This window comes from Enhydra lutris, unplaced genomic scaffold (genome assembly GCF_002288905.1).
Source record: "Enhydra lutris kenyoni isolate GAN:26980312 unplaced genomic scaffold, ASM228890v2 scaffoldscaffold1, whole genome shotgun sequence".
Lineage (NCBI taxonomy): Eukaryota > Metazoa > Chordata > Mammalia > Carnivora > Mustelidae > Enhydra > Enhydra lutris.
Window position 1 is genome coordinate 40,065,230 of NW_019154085.1, and position 21,275 is coordinate 40,086,504.

At 42.1% G+C, this 21,275-nt stretch overlaps 1 protein-coding gene across 3 annotated transcripts in view; it reads left to right on the forward strand.

The window, feature by feature from the left end:
- The window catches only part of LOC111144288 (DIS3 like 3'-5' exoribonuclease 2), a 359,800-nt gene that overhangs the window by 50,923 nt on the left and 287,602 nt on the right, over positions 1-21,275 (forward strand). For 2 of the 3 annotated variants that reach the window (XM_022498710.1, XM_022498559.1), the window contains exons 2-4: positions 6,034-6,183; positions 6,729-6,886; positions 15,631-15,684. In XM_022498710.1, the coding sequence (XP_022354418.1) occupies positions 6,132-6,183; positions 6,729-6,886; positions 15,631-15,684 (264 nt within the window). In that variant the 5' untranslated portion in view covers positions 6,034-6,131. The remainder of the gene's footprint in view (positions 1-6,033; positions 6,184-6,728; positions 6,887-15,630; positions 15,685-21,275) is intronic. The other variant, XM_022498640.1, reaches the window with a different exon arrangement.

Here is a 21,275-nt window from a genome sequence, read left to right on the forward strand (position 1 = left end):
GAGGAATCCTTTCAGTATTTCCTTCAGGGCTGATTTGGTGTTTGCAAATTCTTTTAGTTTTTGTTTGTCCTGGAAGCTTTTTATTTTTCCTTCTATTTTCAATGACAGCCTAGCTGGTTATAGTATTCTTGGCTGCATATTTTTCTTGTTTAGTGCTCTGAATATATCAACGCCAGTCCTTCCTGGCCTGCCAAGTCTCTGTAGCTAGGTCTGCCGCCAATCTAATATTTCTACCATTGTAGGTTACAGACCTCTTGTCCCGAGCTGCTTTCAGGATTTTCTCTTTGTCTCTGAGATTTTAAGTTTTACTCTTAGATGATGGGGTGTTGACCTATTTTTATTGATTTTGAGGGGTCTTCTCTGTGTTTCCTGGATTTTGATGCCTGTTTCTGTCCCTAAATTAGGGAAGTTCTGTGCTATAATTTGCTCCAGTATACCTTTTGCTCCCTTTTCCTTCTTCTTCTGGGATCCCAGTTTTTCTAATATTGTTTCATCTTAAGATATCACTTATCTCTTGAATTCTTCCCTCGTGATCCAATAATTATTTATCTCCCTTTTTCTCAGCTTCCTTATTCTCCATTATTTGGTCTTCTATATCACTAATTCTCTCTTCTGTCTCATCTGTCCTAGCAGTAAGAGCCTCCATTTTTGAACAGGAATTGATAAGATGACATGTTGGTTAAAATAGGAAAGAGGAAAATTTTTAAAAAAGAATAGAAAAAGAAAAAAATAAAGAAAAATTTTAAAATTTTACTTTGAATCATGGGAAGAAGCCATGAAGTCTATGTGCTGTATTCCTGTAGTGTTAGGGTTTTGGAGTTCTCATTGATCGGTAAGCTTGATCTTGGCTGGATGTTCTTGCTGATCTTCTGCGGGAGGGGCCAGTTTTAGTGATTCTCAAATGTCTTTGCTGGAGGCAGAACTGCACGCCCTTGCCCGGGGCTAGGCTAAGTAATCTGCTTCAGTTTGCTCTAGATAGCTTTTGTTCCTAGAAAGCTTTCCCTACAGCTTTGGAGGATGAGAATGAAAATGGCTGCCTCCCAGTCTCTGACTCTGGAGGAGCTGAGAGCTCAGGGCCCCCCTGTTCAGTGAGCCCTCTGCGAAAAGCAGTCAGTCACTCCTCTGTTGCCCTGGTCTCCAGCTGCACTTTGTGCTCACCCGGCCTGTGACCCAGGGTTTCTATCTACAGCACACGGCCCTGTTTGGAGTCTTGAAACCCAGCTGATTCCTGCAGTGTGCTCCCATGCTGCTCCTCTCAGTGGAAGAAGGGGGGGGTCTCCCTGGATCTGCCACTTGTGGGGTCCCTGCTTGAAGAGCAGTGGTGTGACTATTCCGGGAATTAGTTTATGGCAACCCCAAGCTGCCCCCTCCTCAGCTCAGTCTTTGCAGCTGGCTTCCCTGCTCCGATACCTAGGGAGTTCTGCCACTCTCAGGCACCCCTGGTCTTTCTGTGACCCCAAGGGTCCTGAGACCACACTGACCCAGTGAGGATTCCACTCCCCTCTTAGCCACTGGAGCAACATTCCTCTGCGGAGCAGACTTCTAAAAGTTCTTATTTTGTGCTCTGCTGCTCTCCTCCCACCCCCATCTTCCCATATATCACCTTGGATTCACTTCCTCACATATCCTATGTTCCAGAAGGTGGTCGCTTTTTGTTCACAGAATTGCTGCTATTCTTTTCTTTGATCTCCTGTTGAGTTTGTATGTGTTCAGAATGGTTTGATAACTATCTAGCTGAATTCCTGGGACCAGATGACGTTTAGATTTCTTACTCCTCTGCCCTCTTGCTCCTCCCTCAGTGTGAGGTTTATTTTATTTATTTGTTTATTTATTTATTTTTTTAAAAGATTTTATTTATTTATTTGACAGAGGGAGATCACAAGTAGACAGAGAGGCAGGCAGAGAGAGAGATTGGGGGGGGGAAGCAGGTTCCCCGCCGAGCAGAGAGCCCGATGCGGGACTCGATCCCAGGACCCCGAGACCATGACCCGAGCCGAAGGCAGCGGCTTAACCCACTGAGCCACCCAGGCGCCCCTATTTTAAACTTTTAAAAAGTCTATTCCATCAATAGTGTGTTCTTTCATTTGTTTTACAGTGTCTCGCTTTCTGTTGGCTCCATCTTACCTTCTGAATAGACTCAACATTTTCTCTCTTTAAACTTTTCTTTCAATTTTATCTCCTTGCGTTTCCTTTACTGCCCGGGTTCATAACTTTCGTTTCATATCAGGGCTGAGATACAGGGTAAGGCGAATGAGATGCCTAGGGGACGAACATTTCAGGAGTCTCTCTCCAAGTCCTGCAAGTGCAGGGTGTGGGGTAGGTACTAGCATGATTTTGCTTTTATGAATTTTGCATCCTAGGTGCCTGGCATGCCTTACCATAGTCCTGGCTCTTCTGCTTAAATTTCTCATTAGTGGATATTCATTAAAAGCTGTTTCTGCTCTAAATAGACTTCATTTATTCAAATTTTTGGGCACATCCTCTCTGCAGTATGCATTGTGCCAGGTTTGGGGAATATAAAGGGTCTTAAGACACCACTCCATTGTTTCTTCAGATTTACTCCTTCTCAAGTCTAGTGCCTATCCCCCCATTCCACCTCGTTTCTGCATTTTTGTACTGTGGGGCACTGTTGATCATTACTGTCTGTTCATCCTAACCCCAGCCCATCTCTTTAGAATATACAGCTATTTTCGTGACAAGACACCCTCTCTGGGAACTAGTGGGCATTTGGGCAATACATCAGTGTCCCTCACTGGTGGGGATTAGGAATTGACTTGTCCTTTCAGTGTGTTAAGGTAGGGGTGCCCAGGATTTCTCCTGGGTTAATGGGCCTTTCGACCTATGTTGTTGGGAAGGTTCTTGTTCATTCATACTCTGCTTAGTATCTTCTCTGTTTGGAATCTTTCCTTCTCCTTCCAGTACTTTGATACCCAGAGGCAAGCTGATTTTCTGCCCAGCTATTTGGCTTACTCTTGCCAACTTTGTTTCCTGAGTCCTGTGTTCTTTTCCTATTCTTTGCTGACTTGTTTTTAATGTAGTTTCTTTGAATGATCCTGCTCTGCTTATTTTTGAAAATAAGAACTGAAAAAAACTTGAAATGAAAAACTGCTTATTCATGAAAATAAACACATCTACTCATTTAAGAAGTGAATAATGAATACATATTCCACCCCAGGTACTATAGGAGTCACTGTGGTTATAACAATGAGCCCAACCAAACATTCCTTGTAATCCTGAGTTAGAGAGACAAGGTAGGTATAAATCACGCCATCTGGGGGGTGGGGTGGTATTTGCTGTGAAGGAAAGTTAGAGATGCAGCTGATCTTGGGACATTTGAGTTGAGATCTCCGTCTTCATTTCACTTAACTAATAGTCAGTTTTGAGCTCTTGCCTGCATCAGGACTTGATACAAAGCACCCATTTCCAGTTCTGGCCTTTGGTTTTGTATTGTCTTTTTCCCACTTGCAGCTTGTCCCCAACCCTTTACCTTAACCTTGGCTGCCATGAATTCTATTCTTACTAGTAGTGGTTGTCAGTCATGATCATTAACTTGTTCTCCTTTGGAAGTTATTTTCTACCTTGTTTTCTTAACATTTGACTCTGTTGGTTCTTTTCCTACATCTTTGTTAGCTTCTTTGTTATATTTTCTACTTCTTCTTTGCATTTCCTAAAAGTTGCCCTAACCCAGATTTTGTCCTGGGCTCCTTCTGTATCAGCTTATCCTTTCTTGGCAGTCTCATCCATTCTAGAAAACTCTGGGTTACCATTTTTATGCAAATGGATGGCTAATATATCTAATTTATCCTCCAGTTTCCAAAGATTTGAGGTAGATGTATTCATAGAGGCACATTTCCATGTGTACAGGTATGCATAGAGGTATATGTTCACATAGAGATAGGGAACACCCTAAGTGGAATTCATTATCTTTAACTCAGTGATGTTATAATCTCCCAGTCTCCTTGCTTGAAATCTCGAACATTTCCCACCTTCTTGCTCTCAAGATTCCAGATCTGCCTGTCTGCCGCGTGGTGCCAATTTGTCCAGTGTAATAAATAATACCATGTCATGGGTTTCTTCTTTTCAGTGTGTGCTTGTTCAGCTCTAGTTCAGGCTTTCTTTTCTTTCTCCCCTGTCTGTTCTGTTTCTTTCCTAAGGTGCAGCTGCCACTGTCTTTCTCAATTCCAGATGACTGAATCCTGTGCCAGGTTCATTTTTCCTGAAACACAATTCTGATCTTTCGTTCTTCTGCTCATTCATGCTTCAGAAATTCCTTACTGCCTTTGAAAAGCGGGCTGGTTTTCTGGACCTTCCAACTTGTTTTATTTGCCTTGCCACTACCTCCTTCATACAGGCTGGACTCTCTCCAAATGGAATTAATGTTGTAAGAACCTGCCTGTGTTTTTCTGTTTGTGTCTCTACTTTTGTTTCCTTTTGCCAGCAGCATGCTTTTCTCACATTCTCAGTTCTTCCTTCACAGCTTTCCTGAAGCTCTCTCAGATTTTCTGACCCACAGGTACTTTCTTTCTTCCATCATAGGTACATTTACCCATACTTAAAAAAATAGAGTGCTTATCACTTCCCAACTTGTATTGTTATATTGGTATGATTTTTAGAAATCTAATTAGCTTTTGTATTTTTCATTGTGCCTAGTATAGTACACTGTCCAAGTATTTGTTGAATTAATAAGTGGATGAATGCCTTCTGAATTAAACCATCAGATAGTCTGGCCTCCTCTGTGCACCCTTCCCATTACCTTGTTGTTTATCTAAGACCATCTGTTTCTCTCCCTTTTTGCCTTTTTTTTTTTCCACTTTACCCCTGAATCTCTTCATGTATTGCTATGTGGCCTGTTATCCTTTGTCGTTGTAGCTTCTCTTTTCCTGAGTAAGTATTAATTTCACTTTAGAGAAAAATTATATCATTTCAGTGAAAGATGTATGTGGGAAATTTACAGGAAATGGAAGCTAGTGTTGAGAATGACATCTTGATACATTTTATGGGAAAGAAGCCTGCCCACTAGGATTTTGGAAATTTGCAAGTATAGGCTGGAATCCCTGGGCTGGTGGCCAGCTAAGAGTAGAAAGTAGAAGTTGTGATGATGTGTTCAGTATCCAGGTGGAAGGCCAGCGGCCAGCTCCACGGCCCTGGACTCCAGTCTACTGATCCAGGCAGCTGCCTTAGATTCCTTAGAAGCAGTTGCCTTGAGCTTGCGGACAAATGATTGGTTTGAAGTGATTTCAGGTAGAAGTAGGGACATAGATGTCTAACTGCAGTGTTGCCATTTTTTGAAAGCTAGTGAATCACCTGGGTTCCCTGCATAGTTTTGGATATCCAGTTGTGGCTGTGAATTAGATTTTGTTGATGAATTCCAAAGGAATTAATTTACTTGGTTTAGTCAACAAACGTCATTTGCTCAATGCGAAACTTAGTAAGTGCTGCATCTTTTAAGTCCTAGTTTAGTACCTATTTCATTATAGCCTTGAGATCCCAGATCTTTATACCTTTTTTCAAAATTCTATTCCCTCCCACTCTTACCCATTTCAGAAGCTGAATGGAACTGCAGAGCTCTTTCATCCCTGCCTCATTGCCCTGTTTGTGGAGGTTTTTAGTTGAAGTGGCCCAGACAAGCAGGCTAGCGATACCTTGCAAAGAAACTCAGGACAGATGGTGTGCTTGTCTAACTGCCTAGGAGAGAGTGACACAAGGACACAGGAGGTCCCCCCTCCCACAATGGTTTTTTTTTTTTTTTAAGATTTTATTTATTTGTGACAGAGATAGAAAGTACAGGTAGGCAGAGCAGCAGGCAGAGGGAGAGGGAGAAGCAGACTCTCCACTGAGCAGGGAGCCTGATGTGGGGCTCAATCCCAGGACCCCAGGATCATGACCCGAGCTGAAGGCAGCCGCTTAACCGACTGAGCCACCTAGCCACCCGCCCCGTCCCAGTGTTTTTATCATGCACGTACTACATTTCTGAGAGCACAGAGGACACCATAGTTAAGTGCTCATCAGTCACCTGTCTCTCTTTGGTTTCAGCTAGTGACAACTGAGCTACTCAAGGCAGGAAGAACTCTGAGCTGAGCAGTGGAGGCCCCCCCTGGATCTGGAGAGAAGAGGTGACCTTGGAACCAGTAATGAGCCATCCTGACTTCAGGCTGAACCTCCGGCCCTTGGGGACCCCCAGAGGTAGCAAAAGGAAAATGGAGTCTCTTCTAGCAACTGGAGACCTGAAATAAAATAACAGTGAAATGGAGGCACAGGGCGGGTCTGGGGCTGAGGGCCACCATAATTCTTTTGATGACCTGTTAAATATTCTTCCATGTTATTTATTCTAGAATTAAGTGTGGTTTCTTGTTGTCTTAATTTATTATATTGAGTACAGCTGTTTAGTTTTCCTCTAGAAAAGAGACACTCTTTTAGTAATTCCTATTTTAAAAAGTTTGTGTCTATAAACAGCAAAGCATATTGAACCCATTATTCAGATTATGTTCTCTGCATGTTGTGGTTCTGATTTAAAACTTAAGTCTCATCCATGTACGTTTTATGCATGTTTCCTCATTTTACGCTTGTTACCTATTCTTTCCTTTTTGTGACTATTTGAAATCATTATCCGATCATTTCATTCTTTTATTAGTCTTTCTACATTAAAAAAAAAAGGTAAAATATCTCCAGTTTAAAAATACAGAGGTGCTTGGTTGAGGAAAGAGTTGATTGCTGCCTCATGTTTCTAGGTGTGTCCTCTGTGGTTGGCCCACATGGTGTTGGTGCTTCGCCAGGTGACAAAAAGTCAAAGAACAAGTCCATACGAGGGAAGAAAAAGAGCGTATTTGAAACCTACATGTCCAAGGAGGATGTCTCAGAAGGCTTGAAGAGAGGAACACTTATCCAGGTGCTTAAAACATACTGGGCGGCTATTCCTTGGCTGTGTGGAATCAGAAGTAACCCTTGGCTCATTAAACTGTTTATTCTGCATTGTGTGCTTGAGGGACATGGCTCAAGAGCAGGCCCAGGGCTTCCCACTTCTTATACCCACAGTGCAGTTCGGGGTGCTAAGCACCACAAGACAGAGCAAGTGCTCTGAGATTTGAGAGGAAGGAGCCATTACTTAGAGTTGTCTAGGAATTGTTTATTTGGTCTAGAAGTGCTTAATTGGAAGGGATGTATTGGACCAGTTGGTATAGTTGGAACAAGTGACGATAAGAGAAAGAGCTTTCTGGACAGACAGACCAGTGTGCGCTACTAAGACCAAAGTGGAAAATAGGGTTTGGCTGTAAGGAGCACTGATAGTTGAGTTTGCCGGGAGCACGTGGACACTAAGTGATGGAGACAAGGGTTGAGAAGGAACCAGTAAACAGCACCAGACAATATTTGTTGAGCACTTTATAGTCTACAGAATACTTTTTCAAGCTAGCTCAGTGGTTCGGCTCAGCAGAAATTTGTTGAGCATCCGCTGTGAGCTGGGAACAGTACACAGTTAGGAGTGTGCCGCCTGGGTGCTCCCAAGGCGAAGGTAGATGAGACTGGCTTTCTGTTCTCCCAGCTCACAGCCCAGGGTGGGCAGGCAGTCATGGGAATGAGTGATTTAGGGATAGATGGTAAGTGCTCAAATGAAAGTGTTACTGGGGTGTGGGAGGGTGTTGGGGGGAACTGGGAGCCTGGAGGAGGTGACTTCTTGGTGGGTATGGGAGGATGACTAGTTGGGCCTATTACATGAGTGCTATGTATGTGAGAAGGAGGTGTGGGGAGGGTGGGGCACCGATGAAAACATGACTGGTGAAACAGTGTGGAGGAAGGCAGCGTAGGTCTCCTTGGGCATGAACTATGAGGTAGGAAGTAGGTAATGAGATGGAGAGTGAGGCAGGGCACATATTCTTTGAATTAAGTGTATTTTAGAATTATGGGATTGGTAAATAGAGGCATGGCCATGTGTTATGTGGCTCGCTTGAAAATGTTGGTTGTGGGGCTGCCTGGGTGGCTTAGTGGGTTAAGCCTCTGCCTTCAGCTCGGGTCATGATCTCAGGGTCTTGGGATCGAGTCCCACATCGGGCTCTCTGCTAGGCAGGGAGCCTGCGTCCTCCTCTCTCTCTCTACTTGTGATCTCTCTCTGTCAAATAAATAAAATCTTTAAAAAAAAAAAAAAAGAAAATGTTGGTTGTGTTCCATTCTGAATGCATTCTCTCATTCCTCTCATTCTGAGAGCCCAGCTTCTATATTTGTGGTTTTGGACAAAGACCCAGCCAGTGAACAGCTACTGTCATCTTCTTTTCCTTTTTAATTACCTTTTTGTATTTACTTGTAGTCAAGTGCACATATGATTAATGTAGACTCTTTGATTGGAACCTTTTGACTCCCTCCAGCCACTCCCTGCCCTTCTCCTGTATCCTTGCCTCCTCTGGCAACTACCTGTCTGTATCTCTGAGGTTTTTTGTTTTGTTTTGTTTTTTTAAGATTCCACATATAAGAGATCCAACAGTACTTGGCTTTCTCTGTTTGGCCTATTTCACTTAGCAGGTCACTTTGAGGTCCATCAGTGTGGTCACAAATGGCAAGATATCATCCCTTTTTTATTTCTGAGTAATATTCCATTGTATGTGTATGTATACACCATGATCTCTTTATCCATTCCTCCATCAATGGGCACTTAGGTTGTTTTCATAACTTGTGTATTATAAATAGTGCCTCAGTGAACATGGGTGCTCATATCTTTTTGTGTTAGTGTTTTTATTGACTCTTGAATGGAAAACTTTTTAACAAACAAGTTGATCTTTCTGATTTTAGAGGTACTGTTAGCACCCCCCCCCTTTTCTTTAACTTTCTTTGGATTTCTTTGATGAGGCCTCTCTTAGGAGAGTTGAATCTGCATTTGGACATTTGTCCCTTCATTAATCCATTCATTTGCTCTTTATCCTTCAATCCACATACTGAGCTCCATTTTATCTACAAGTTTCTTGGCCCTCATCTTGTTTCATGTATGAGGACCCTTTTGTGCCTTTCCCACTTTCATCTCTTGCCACTCTCCTTCAGGTACATGCTGCTCTGTTCACCCTGCCCTGATCTTTAAGACCTGTCCTGTAAAAACTCTGCTGTTTGCTTTTTCCATGACTCTGTACGCACTGTTCCTAGTGCTTGGAATGCTTTCTCCCATTATCTTGATGTAATTGTGCTTGAACTTTAAGTCCCTACCTAAATATTACCCCCCTTTGAGAAGCCTTATTTTAATTCTCCAAGCAGAATTGGCCATGACTGCTTTCTTGAAGCTGACTTTGTTGTTTACCCTTTATGCTAAACTTATTACCGTTTCTTGGTATTTATGTTTCCTCAAATAGACCATTCACTTTCTTGTGGGGAGAGCTGTGTCTTATTCCCACAAATTAGCCCAGTGTGTGACATTTGATTGATGCATAATAAGTTTATATTGAATAAATATTTATTTACTGAATGAATAAAGGATCAAGATACTGTCTTTTGAAGATGGGTGAAGGAAACTCTGTTATAACTTGGAAGAAAAATTGCTTCTAATTTTGGTTATAGAATTTATAGAGTTAGGATGAGGAAAATATTCTGGAATGATACAGTTTTTGCTCCTTCCTATTAACTTTTGCTTTTGAAGCAACTCTTTGCTGAAATTAAAACAAAACAGAAAGCTGATCAATGTAACAACTCTTTCCCAGGAGTTTGTAAGTGATTCCTCCTGGCTTGTGACATCATGAGACTCTGCAGCCAGAGCCTCCCCCCACAGATGAGAACAGTTGTTCTTTGCAGATGGGGAGAGGAATGGGTTCCAGATATGAGGTCACCATGTGAAATATACAACACTATAAATAAGATTTTCATAAGCAGGGAAACAGAGTCCATCTGCTTTTTGATATGAACTTTATGTGTGCAGGCCTTGATGGGTAAGATAAAAAGCTAGATAAGAAAAGCTATTTAGATGCTGTTGGAGAAAAGTAAACTTATTAGATACATTTATAAGTATTTGTTAACTTTTATATTCAAATTTAAGTATATTGTGACATCCCTTTTTTTCTCTTCATCCAGAGAAGAAACTTTTATTGAGAGATACTAAGGAGTTATTTTTAAAAATGGGAGTAGAATAATACTTTTGTTTTTAGTACTTCGAACAATAATTTGACATTTCATTGGTGTTTTGCCCTCTGTGGGAATGATGAATCCATAGTGACCAAAGGAATCCCTTTCCTGTGTTTGAACTGGCCAGCAGGAACACATGATCATGTATACATAATTTTGAAAAAAATTTTCTTTGTAAACAAGTTGTCACATTGTACATATGTCCTTTCTCTATAGGTGCAGTATAGGAGATTGTTATAGGATGTGTTGGAAGAAATGAAAGTACGGGATAGGCCTAGAGGGGACTCAGGTTCGGGGTGATGACCAGAGTAACATGGGTATGATGGTAGGATTGGTTGGTTTCCTGATCTCAGATGATACTTTGGCTGAAGGTGGTTTGGGTTGATCCCCTAGAGCAGCCTGAGGCATGATGTCACAGTTTCCCTTAAAATAGAATATTGGTGTAAAGTTGTTATTGGACCTTACAAGAATTCCTAGTCCAGGAAGATAGGACAAGATGGGTTAGTTTCTAGGACCTTCACCATTTGTTTAAAGTGAAATCAGCTGGAGAACATTTGGGTATGAATTAAAGGGAAAAATAGAGGTGATATTACAGTGGACTGCCCCACTATTCAGAAGGCACAAATAATCTTCATAAAATGACAGGCAGGGCCGGTGGGAGAGCTTCAACTCTGTAGCATTCATTAAGTAGCTCATGTTTCTTGACTGTCTACTAAGTTCCGGCACATACCAGTGAGTGTGATAGGTAATTCACTGGGGGAGTCGGGCAAACACAACCTAAGACACAAAGAGGGAATTACAGCATGTGCTGAGCACTGCTAGGGAAGTAAGAAAGATGAGAAAGAAGAATTAGAGCCACTTTCCATGGGGTGGTTAGGCTGCTCTGAGCAGGTGATTTCTGAGCTGAGAGTTGAAGGGTGGAAATGAGCCAGCTCTCAGGAGAATTAGGCAAAGAACATCATCACAGGCAGAGAGACTGGCTTGAGGAAGAATGGCAGGCAGAAAAAAGGCTGGTGTTTTTGAGGAACATGAAGGGAGCTGTTAGACACAGTGAGCAAAGGGAATTAAGATACGGGAATAAGCTGGAAAGTCAGGCAGCTGCCACAGCTAGGAGAGTAGTTCAGTTACTGAAACTGAAGGGGTTCAGTAGGGAGAGGGCATGATGTATTTTATGCTTTAAAAATACCTCTCTGACTGTTGCGAGGTGAATAGACTCGAGTGGAAGCTGGGTGACCATGTGGAAGGCCATTAGAGTAAACGGGGAAAGGTAAGAAGGGTGGTGGCAGTGGAGATGGGAGGGAGTGGATGATGGCGGAGCTGGAACTGGCAGGAGGCTGATGGCTTAAATGTGAAGGCGAGGCAAAGGGAGGAATAAAGCAGGACTCTTAAGTTTTGAGTTGAGCCCCTAGATGGATGATGTTGCCATTAACCGAGGCAGGGAAGACAGAGGGCTGGAAGGTGGTGCTGGGGTGTTGGGGGAAGGGAGCAGATGGCATAAATGAGCAGAGAGGCCCTGGTGATGACCGTGTCAAGCAGAGGCAGTCTGAGGCAGTTATGTGCGAGGACTCTGGAACCAGAATGCTGAGCTTGAATGATGCATGGGTGGGCACCTCTCATACCTCAGTGTTCTCATTGGTGAAAGGGAGGACAGTAGTGCTTACCTTGTAGGATTGATTTGAGGGTTAAATTAACTGATGGATATAAAACTCTTAAAACAGGGGCGCCTGAGTGGCTAAGTGGGTTAAGCCGCTGCCTTCGGCTCGGGTCATGATCTCAGAGTCCTGGGATCGAGCCCCGCGTCGGGCTCTCTGCTCTCTAGGGGAGCCTGCTTCCTCCTCTCTCTCTGCCTGCCTCTCTGCCTGCTTGTGATCTTTCTGTCAAATAAATAAATAAAATCTTTAAAAAAAAAAAACAAAAAAACCTCTTAAAACAGCGTGTAACATGTCATATATTTATATAAGTGTATTTGAGATTTTTTTTTTATTGATATAAGAGAAGTGTTTGCTGTTCAACTCAGGTGGTTGCTGCCACGGAGGGTTAGCCGGTTTTTCAAGAAAATATGGAAATTCATATTTATGTGTGAAATTCCTTTGCTTTAAGTATTCTCAAACATCCTGTAAGCCAAATAAAACATGTTTGTGATTGCCAAGTAATTAGCCTGTTTGAGTGGTATTTTCCTACAGTAACGTTCAGTTCCTTGGGTATAGGCATGGAGAAGGCAGATAGTTGGGGTTAACTGAGAGGGCCTGCTAGTTGAATAGAAGAGTGAGAGTGGACCCAGGACTCAGAGTTTGCAAGGGCAAGAGGTAGTAGCAGGTCATGGCAACTAGGTGGCAAGGTTATGGCAACTAGGTTATGGCAACTAGGTGGCCACACTAAACATAGTGTGGGGACAAAATGCGGTCAGCTCCGTGGGTTGGAAGTCTTAGTGAAGACAAAGAATTATTGAAGTGGGTTTTTTACCTTAAGTGAAATAGAAGGTTAGAAGATTGTGATTAGAAAGTGTGATATTTGAGTTTTCATGTCTGGAGTTGGTATCATTAGCAGTGGTGCCAAGAGACAGCAATGAACATGGGGGGAGAGTGGTTAGGGTGGGTGGAGAAAAAAAGGTGGCTAGAGTGACTGGCTAGGGTTGTCTCATCAACCACATGGATACAAAGTTCTGTTTATAGGAATGGTGGTGCAGAGGAAGACAGTGAGCTACAAGTCGAAGCATTACTGTATCAGGGATACTATCAAAAGGTTTGAAGTTGATAGCACTGAGGACGAGGCAGGAGCTAATGATAGGACTTCAGAGGATCTGGATTTTGATCAAGAATGGAGAGAAAAAAATAATTTTAAAGCTAGAGTGGAGAAGCAGGAGAGAACCTTCTTCTGGTCCCTGAGACACATGGCACAAGAGAGATAGACTCCCTTTGAGAGCACTTCAAGGGTAGTGATCACATCAAGGGGACAGCCAGGTTTCCCTTAAGTCAAGGAGCAGAGGAGCATTCAGAGAGGAGGTGGAGCCCGTAGGAGCCCCACTGATCAAGTCCCAGGGCAGGAAGGGGTTGAGGAGGAAGATGAGTGAAGAGGGATTGGAGTAGATTAGGTGATAGTCATAAAAATGTAGAAATGGAAGTCCTGGACTTTGGAAGGTGAGTAAGACAAAACCTTGCTGGAAGTCTCTTTTAGTTAAAAGACCATTTCTTGACATGGTTTACTGACAGCTACCTTCATTAGGCTGTGGAGTGGACTCTGGTCTGCTGTGAAATTCTGGTAGAAGTTTCTTTTTCCTCAGTATGATTTACACTCCCAAGGGAATCTGTTCCTGAGGTCGGTTTCTTAAGAGTATGCTCCACTCAACCTGCAAATGTTTTTCTTGAACAAGGCTTCTGTCTTCCCCTGTATGCTTTTATATATCAGGGTCTTTGGGATAGACAGTCAAGAACAGAATCTTGAAGGTCCTTTTATTTTTTTTTATTTTTTTTTTTTAAAAGATTTTATTTATTTATTTGACAGAGAGATCACAAGTAGGGAGAGAGGCAGGCAGAGAGAGAGGAGGAAGCAGGCTCCCTGCCGAGCAGAGAGCCCGATGCGGGGCTCGATCCCAGGACTCTGAGATCATGACCTGAGCCGAAGGCAGTGGCTTAACCCACTGAGCCACCCAGGCGCCCTTGAAGGTCCTTTTAATATCCATTCTTTTAAATAGAGCCTAGACAGAGCCCTGAGCAACCTCTCTCCTTTGAGCCCGGTGTTAGCCTCTCCATGTGCTTTGTGCTTAAAAGCCCTCTGACAGCAGAAGGCATTCTTGCCTCTCTTTACTTCCTTAGGTAGTAACCATTCCCTGAGCTGGAAAGGATGATAGAAAAATAGCAGTTGAGGGAGAAAAAACAAAACAAACCTTAGGTCAGAAAGCAGTGCCTAGAATCAGAAAATGAATTTTTAAAAAATTTAACTTGAGCGAATGGGCTTGATTTATTTGGAGTGTCTTCCGCTCACCGGACATATGCTCTGTGAGGGCAGGCTGTTACTCCTCTCCATTGTGTCCCCATCAGGAGGCATAGTGCCTGCCATGTGAATCTTTAGGAGATTTGGATAAATGTAATAAGCGTTTTGTCTTCCTCCAGAAACAACAACAACAACAACAACAGCAACAGCAAAACCAGCTGTTTTAGCTGTGAAATTGCTGTGACATTCATAAAAAAGGGTGGCCTCAGAGAGCTTTGCCTGCCTTGTTTCCCACCCCCTCTTTCTCTTACCCTAAGCAGAGTGACAGCATGATGGGAGACGAGTGTTTGCCCTCTTAAGCACTCTTGCTCACATGGTCTTTGCCTCTGTTTCCCTTCTGATTTATTGGCAAGTTTTTCTCCTCCATCAAGGACCAAGTCAGATGCTGTCCATGGAGCCTTTCCCAGTGGCCCCAGCTGCAAGTCAGCTGTATCCTCATTTATGGCAGCCTTCATATTTTACCTCATAAACAAGGACTGAGCTTGATCACCACTCTCTCTCCATATTGTCTCAGTGTCTTGAGTATAGTATTCAATAAATCTTGAATTAAGTCTACATGGGATGTTAACAATAGCATAAGCTGTTGTGTGGAAATTCATAATGTAAACACACATGGTGCACCAGTGAAGGGGAGAATATTTTCTCCTTTATTTTGTTCCCTCACCTGTTTTGCTAATTAATGTCTCTTTGAGTCTTCCAGCATTTTAGGGGGTAAATGTTATTTGAAACACTTTCTCAAGACACCCTTTGAGGCTGGCTCTTAGGAAAACAACTGCCTCTCTCCATGTGTTTCAGTGGCCTTCAAATGCAGCTGGAACCTTGGGAGGCTTACAGCTTCCTGCAAGAGCCTAAAATACTGCTATTGAAGACGGCCCCCATCTGCACCTCTATGCGTAAATAGAAGCAGACCCTGACTTGGTGCTGGAATAACATGAAGGTGAAGGCAGACTGGGTGGCCTGCCTGTCGGAGCCAGGATTCCCATTTACATTAAGAGCTAGTTCTGGACCATTTTGAATTATTGACTCATTCAGCTCTGTAGAAGGGCCAGAGTAAAACATATGCATCTGGTCTCTCAAGGTTAAGTATCCAGGTTGGAAATCAACCTGTATCCTTTCGAAAATTGTCACGGAAACAAGCAAGCGTGGAAAGGTCTCAGTGAATAAAAAAGGCCATTATGTAGTGAGGTGTAATCCCCATATAATCTTGTTCTTAAAGTAAAGGTTGCAGTGTGAAGCCTAGCATATGGGGGCACAAAAAAATCCCAGTAGCTGCCGCTTTCCCACTCCAGGCCAAGCTCTCCTCCTTCTCACCTCTGCCTGTTCACAGCCAGGTGCCAGTGTGGCCTTTCAGTTTTTGATGGAACCCTGTGTTACAGACATCAGTAGAAATCACATTTCATGCATTTAATGAGTAGTTCTCCTATGCCTAAGTTGTTTTGTAGATTGAGCTGTTTAATTAATTCAGAAACTTTTTATTGAAGAATAACATGTATGGTAATCTTCTAAGTGGATAACTAGTTAAATTTTCACAGATTTCATTTTTTTATTTTAAAGGGTGTATTGAGAATTAATCCAAAGAAGTTTCATGAAGCCTTCATTCCTTCCCCGGTAAGTTCAATGACTTCATAATAAACTTAATGTCACATTTAATTTTTTAAGTGTGCTCCGAAACTGAAATCATATATTCTAACTAAAAAGCAGAGTAATAAAACAAAATCAGGATGGGCAAGGATTTGTTTCAAATTTAAATAAGCACAATTTGCCTTTGGTTAACAAACCCTCTGCCAGTAGTAAACTCAAAGTGCGAGTGACGGGGATGGCGTTTGTTACTAGGGCTGCGGTGAGCAGCTGACCCCGCACAGACACCCACCAGTGTTTGTAGCTGGACACCCTTGGTTTATAGCTTAAAGGGATTTATGAGTTTTCCCACTGATTTAATTTTAATCTTTCCCAAACAAATATGCTATCCACTTTCGATCTACTGCATGAGCTAATCTGCAAATTTGTCCAAAAAAAAAAAAAAAGGGTAATGCTTTTTTCTTTTGGTCAGAGTTTCTCACTTCACTTTTTCTGCAGGTGATAGGACTTGGTCCAAGGCTCTTCACCGTTGGGTCTTTATATCCTTTCTTCTGTTCATGACTCATTTTACCAGGCTCTTTGCTCTGACATATAGTTCACAGGAGGTCTCTGGATAAGGCTGGATTTTGCAAAGCTAGGATAGCAATGTTCTCAAATTCCCGACATGACTTTTCCAGGCTGCTGTAAATAAGATAGCTGTAGAATTTTAGATGTTTTAGCAGTGGAGTAGAGCATAGGAGTAAACTTGAGCTTATAGATGAGGAAATGGAATACGTATATGTATTTCAGTTAACATACTTCATGATGTTCAATAACGAGTTGAGTGACAATACAAGTTTAGTCATGTGCTTCCCCAGTGGTGGTGGTTTCCAGTAACCTTAAGGCCTGTTCTCAAGCTCAGTTTAGTTCTTTTTTCCCCCTTGCCCTACAGAAGTCAAGGATCCACATTCGTATCTCAGGTTCCATCTTATCCAGTGGATTAGATAAAAAGTATCACTGACATGTCACCGTGTACTCTCTGAACCCTGTTCTGCTTCCGTGACAGACCATGCTGTGTATTCTGACAGCTGAGGGTCAGCTTTGAGACAGTGACTTAACTGCAGGGGCAGGTTTGTCCTCCCACGGAAGCACAGTTGACATGGTGTTTGATTCCCGACTTTGCTTATAAGGTAAAAATCATATTCAGTAATCGTAAAAATTACCCATGAAAATCTCTTAGGAATATGCCATGTTAGAGACAAATAATCTCTTAGTAAGTCCCACATAACTAGCATTTTCTCTACTTTAGAAAGAATAAATCTTTCTTCATTGGCATACCAGTTGAGGGAGCTCAATTATAATAGGGTCCTGAAGTATGAAGAACATGAGTTACTAAGCATGAAAATCATGGTCAGTGGAGTAAGGAGTTCATCCTGAGAGACAGCTGGGAGCTGAGCAGATTACAAGCCTCCCATCTCCTGTGTGCACTGAAGTTTGCTGTCATTGACTGGAATGTTAAGGGGAACTACATAGAGCATTTTGAAAATCTAACTGCTTGCTTGTTTTCTTCCCTGAGTACACGGTATTGAACTTCCCTACGTTAGATCCGTGGTAGGCTGGTTCCTGGCAAGTGTGGGACCTAGGACAAGAGTACAAAAGGAGGCACACATACCTTATATTAAATATTTAGATGTTAGGGATGCTTGGGTGGCTCAGCCGGTTGGGTGGCTGCCTTCAGCTCAGTTCATGATCCCAGGGTCCTGGGATTGAGTCCTACATGGGAGTCTTTGCTCAGTGGGGAACCTGCTTCTCCCTCTGCCTCCCACTCCCCCTGCTTGTGCTCACTCTTTCTCTTTGATTTAAAAAATAAATAAATAAATAAATTTAGAAGTTATATATATCAAACTAACAAACTGTTAGGTAAAATACATTCATGACAAATAAAATATATTTCTTGTTAAATATACCTCTGTGTACCTGGGTTCAAATGTAGAGTTCTCACACTCCTTGGAGCTCCATCCTAGAGTGTGGCCAGATGGAGAGGGTCTGCCTCTGGCCTGCCCCTCTTCCCTTCCTAGTCCTAGCTCCCTGTCCCCTCTTTGCTGTCTCCATTGCCTCCCCCCGCCCATTAAGGGCCCTTGCATGCATCTGTTTGAGCATCTTATCCCACATGTCTAAGTTCTGTCCACATGCCTTAGAAATACCTGCCCTTTAAGCACCTGTTAAGTCCACTGGGTGCCATAGGTGCCACCAGTGACTGTGGTCTGTCTCCAGGCAGACAGACCTGGGGAAGATGCTTATGTATGCCTTGGAAGTGGGCTGGGACTGATTAACCCAGGATGCACATCCATTTGGCCCTCAGATCTCTTCACTTTTGGGGAGGAGTGTGACTGGAGAAGGGCCAGGGAAGAGATCCTCTAAATTGTGGGGCCTAGTTAGGTGCCTATAATTTAAATTCATCTGATTTATAGGTGCAAATGATTTGTTGCCACAGTTTAATTTGGCTTGTTACAAGAAGTTAAGAAGCATAAGTTACTAATGTTTCAAAAGCCCAAGTTGTTCTCCTACTTGGATGGGATATTCCTGGAATGTCCTATTAAGAAACTTTTAGACAGTTGTGTTATTAGGATTGGCTTATTTTTATGCCCCCTATTCTCGTATTTGGCCACTAATGGAGTAGTAATGTTGTCTCAGAGGGAGAAGAAATGTTAAAAGGTTCACCTCTAAGTAACTAAGAACTGACTATAAAAGCTCTATCAAGGCCCAGTTGTGAGTTTTGGTTGTAGATACTGGAACAATCCTACATTCTAGTTTTGTGGGGATTTTGGTGAGTTTCATTGTTTAGAAGCATTCTAGAAAGCATTGAGGGAGGAGATAGTAGAGGCAATAAATTATATGTAGTTAAATCCCACAACCACCACTGGTCTGGATTTATGGGTATATGTAGCTCATGTCTATGTCAAGTGTGAACTGGTAGAAACTGGAAGAATGTTCACTGGTGGATTAGGAGTAGAATAGCAGAACCAGGGCCTGAATGTTACCTGTCCCCTGCTTAAGCAGGGAGAGTAAAGACAGGAGTTGTTAGAAAAGAAGATGTAGCCTTTGCTCTGACAATAGGAAATTGAAAAGTTTACTTATTTATAAAACTAGCAATGGATTAAATTGTCTAATGTTCCTTACAACTTTAAAATTCTGAATTCTAATTTAAAATTATAAAGTTTTTGGAGAGACAAAAATAGACTAGATTTGTTTATTTAGGTTCTTGCTGACTTTTACAAAAAGCACAGGTTCCATTCTGAATTATGTTGATGCAAGAAGTTTTATAAGTTTTTTTGTGCATCTTGTCATGGGAGGCACCCTTTGAACATCTGTGGAATGTATTTTGTCCAAAGGGAGCCATTCCATCGATAGAGAATGCTCTTGGTTTGTCCTCCCTGCTTGGAAACTTCCTAAGTATTTAGTTGATTACCCCCAGATGCCATTATGTTTCCTCTAGGATGGTTCATTATCCATTTTCCTTTTTTTCTAGTAGAGCTAGTCTTTGACATTCAAATAAAGAACTGAACTCTTTAGCCTTTAAAAGTAATTAAGTGTGATGAATTGAACTTTTAATATTGAGTTGTTCCCAAGTTTATGGTCTTTAAGAGATTCTGCAATAGGTATGGGCTTCTGAGTGAATCCACTAAGAGCTGAGCAGTGACGCAATACCTGGAGATTGGTGTATTGTCTGAGGTTCAGCTCGGCCCTGCTCTTCTGGATTTCTTTGGATGGGAATGTGGCAATACTAGTACCTTATCATCTTAAATCTCTGAGCTGTCTGGGGGTGGTGTACCTGTTTATGAGAGAGGCATTTTATTTCATGTGTTTTGACTATATGATCATGGGTTGGGATGACCTCCAAACAGCTCTCTCTTCGTTCCGGGGAAGTTGGAGAGCCCCATTTGGTACATAAATTGCAGAAGGTAGCGATTGATGACCACGTGCCACCCTGCAGTTGTACATGTTCTGTTTGATGGTTGCCTCTTCCTTATTCCTCCAAGAAGCTCAACATAAGGCCAACTGCAGTGATTCTGTCTTTGTGGCTAACATGGTAGCGGTCCCTCAGGGACTAGGGTGGGGCAGGTTTGGCAATGTGTGTAGGCCACAGCTGTCTGCCCATGGTTAGGTTGGAAACTGAACAGAAAAACTGTTCTAAAACCTCTCTCATGGTTTGTAATTGGAAACTATAAAAATGCTGAGTGTCTAAAGTCCCATTTTTGGTGTTGGCCAGGCAGGTTTGGTGAATTTGGGATGCTAATTTTAACTTTAACTGAAATGTTACAGTAATCAACTGTAGTCTGGTAAGTACTTAATCTTATCTATACCAAGTGTCTCTACCTACAAAATTTTGAGTGGTGGTTTTCTAAGCCTATTTGCTATTACTTCCTTTAAGAAAAATGAACATTTCCATGGGCACTCGAGAAGAATGTGTATACTTTTGCTTTGGGATGGAATGTTCTGAATATATCTGTGAAGTCCATCTGGTCCAGTGTGTCATTCAAAGCCGTTATTTCCTTGCTGATCTTCTGCTTAGATGATCTGTCCATTGCGGTAGGGGGGGTGTTAAAGTCCCCTACTATTACTGTATTATTATCAATGTGTTTCTTTGATTTTGCTATTAATTGGCTGCTCGCACATTAGGGACATAAATATTTACAGTTATTAGATCTTCTTGGTGGGTAGACCCTTTAATTTTGATATAGTGTCCTTCCTCATCCCTTGTTATGGTCTTTTGTTTAAAATCTAATTTAACTGATACAAGGATTGCCATACCAGCTTTCTTTTGATGTCCATTAGCATGATAAATTGTTTTCCACCCATCATATCGATGGGTCAGCTTTTTTATCCAATTTGAAACCCTGTGTCTTTTGATTAGGGCATTTAGCCCATTTACATTTAGGATAACTACTAAAAGATATATGAATTTAGTGCCATTCTATTGCCTATAAGGTGACTGTTACTGTATATCCTCTCTGTTCCTTTCTGGTCTGTGTTACTCGTGGGCTCTCTCTTCTTTTAGAGGACCCTTTTAATATTTCTTGCCAGGCTGGTTTGGCGATCACAAATTCTTTTAGTTTTTGTTTGTCCTGGAAGCTTTTTATCACTCCTTCTATTTTGAATGACATCCTAGCTGGATAAAGTATCCTTGACTGCATATTTTTCTCATTTAGCACCCTGAATATATCATGCCAGTCCTTTCTGGCCTGCCAGGTCTCTCTGGATAGGTCTGCTGCCAGTCTAATGTTTCTACCCTTGCAGCTTACAGATCTCTTCTACCCGAGATGCTTTCAGGATTTTTTTCTTTGTCTCTGAGATTTGTAAGTTTCACTACTATATATTGGGTGTTGACCTATTTTTATTGATTTTGAGGGGAGTTTTCTATGCCTCTTGGATTTTGATGCCTGTTTCCTTCCCCAGATAGTGAAGTTCTCTGCTATAATTTGCTCCAGTATACCTTCTGCCCCCTCTCTCTTCTTATTTGGGATCCCAATTATTCTAATATTGTTTTGTCTTATGGTATCACTTATCTCTTAAATTCTCCCCTTATGATCCAGTAGTTATTCATCTCTCTTTTTCTCAGCTTCTTTATTCTCCATTATTTT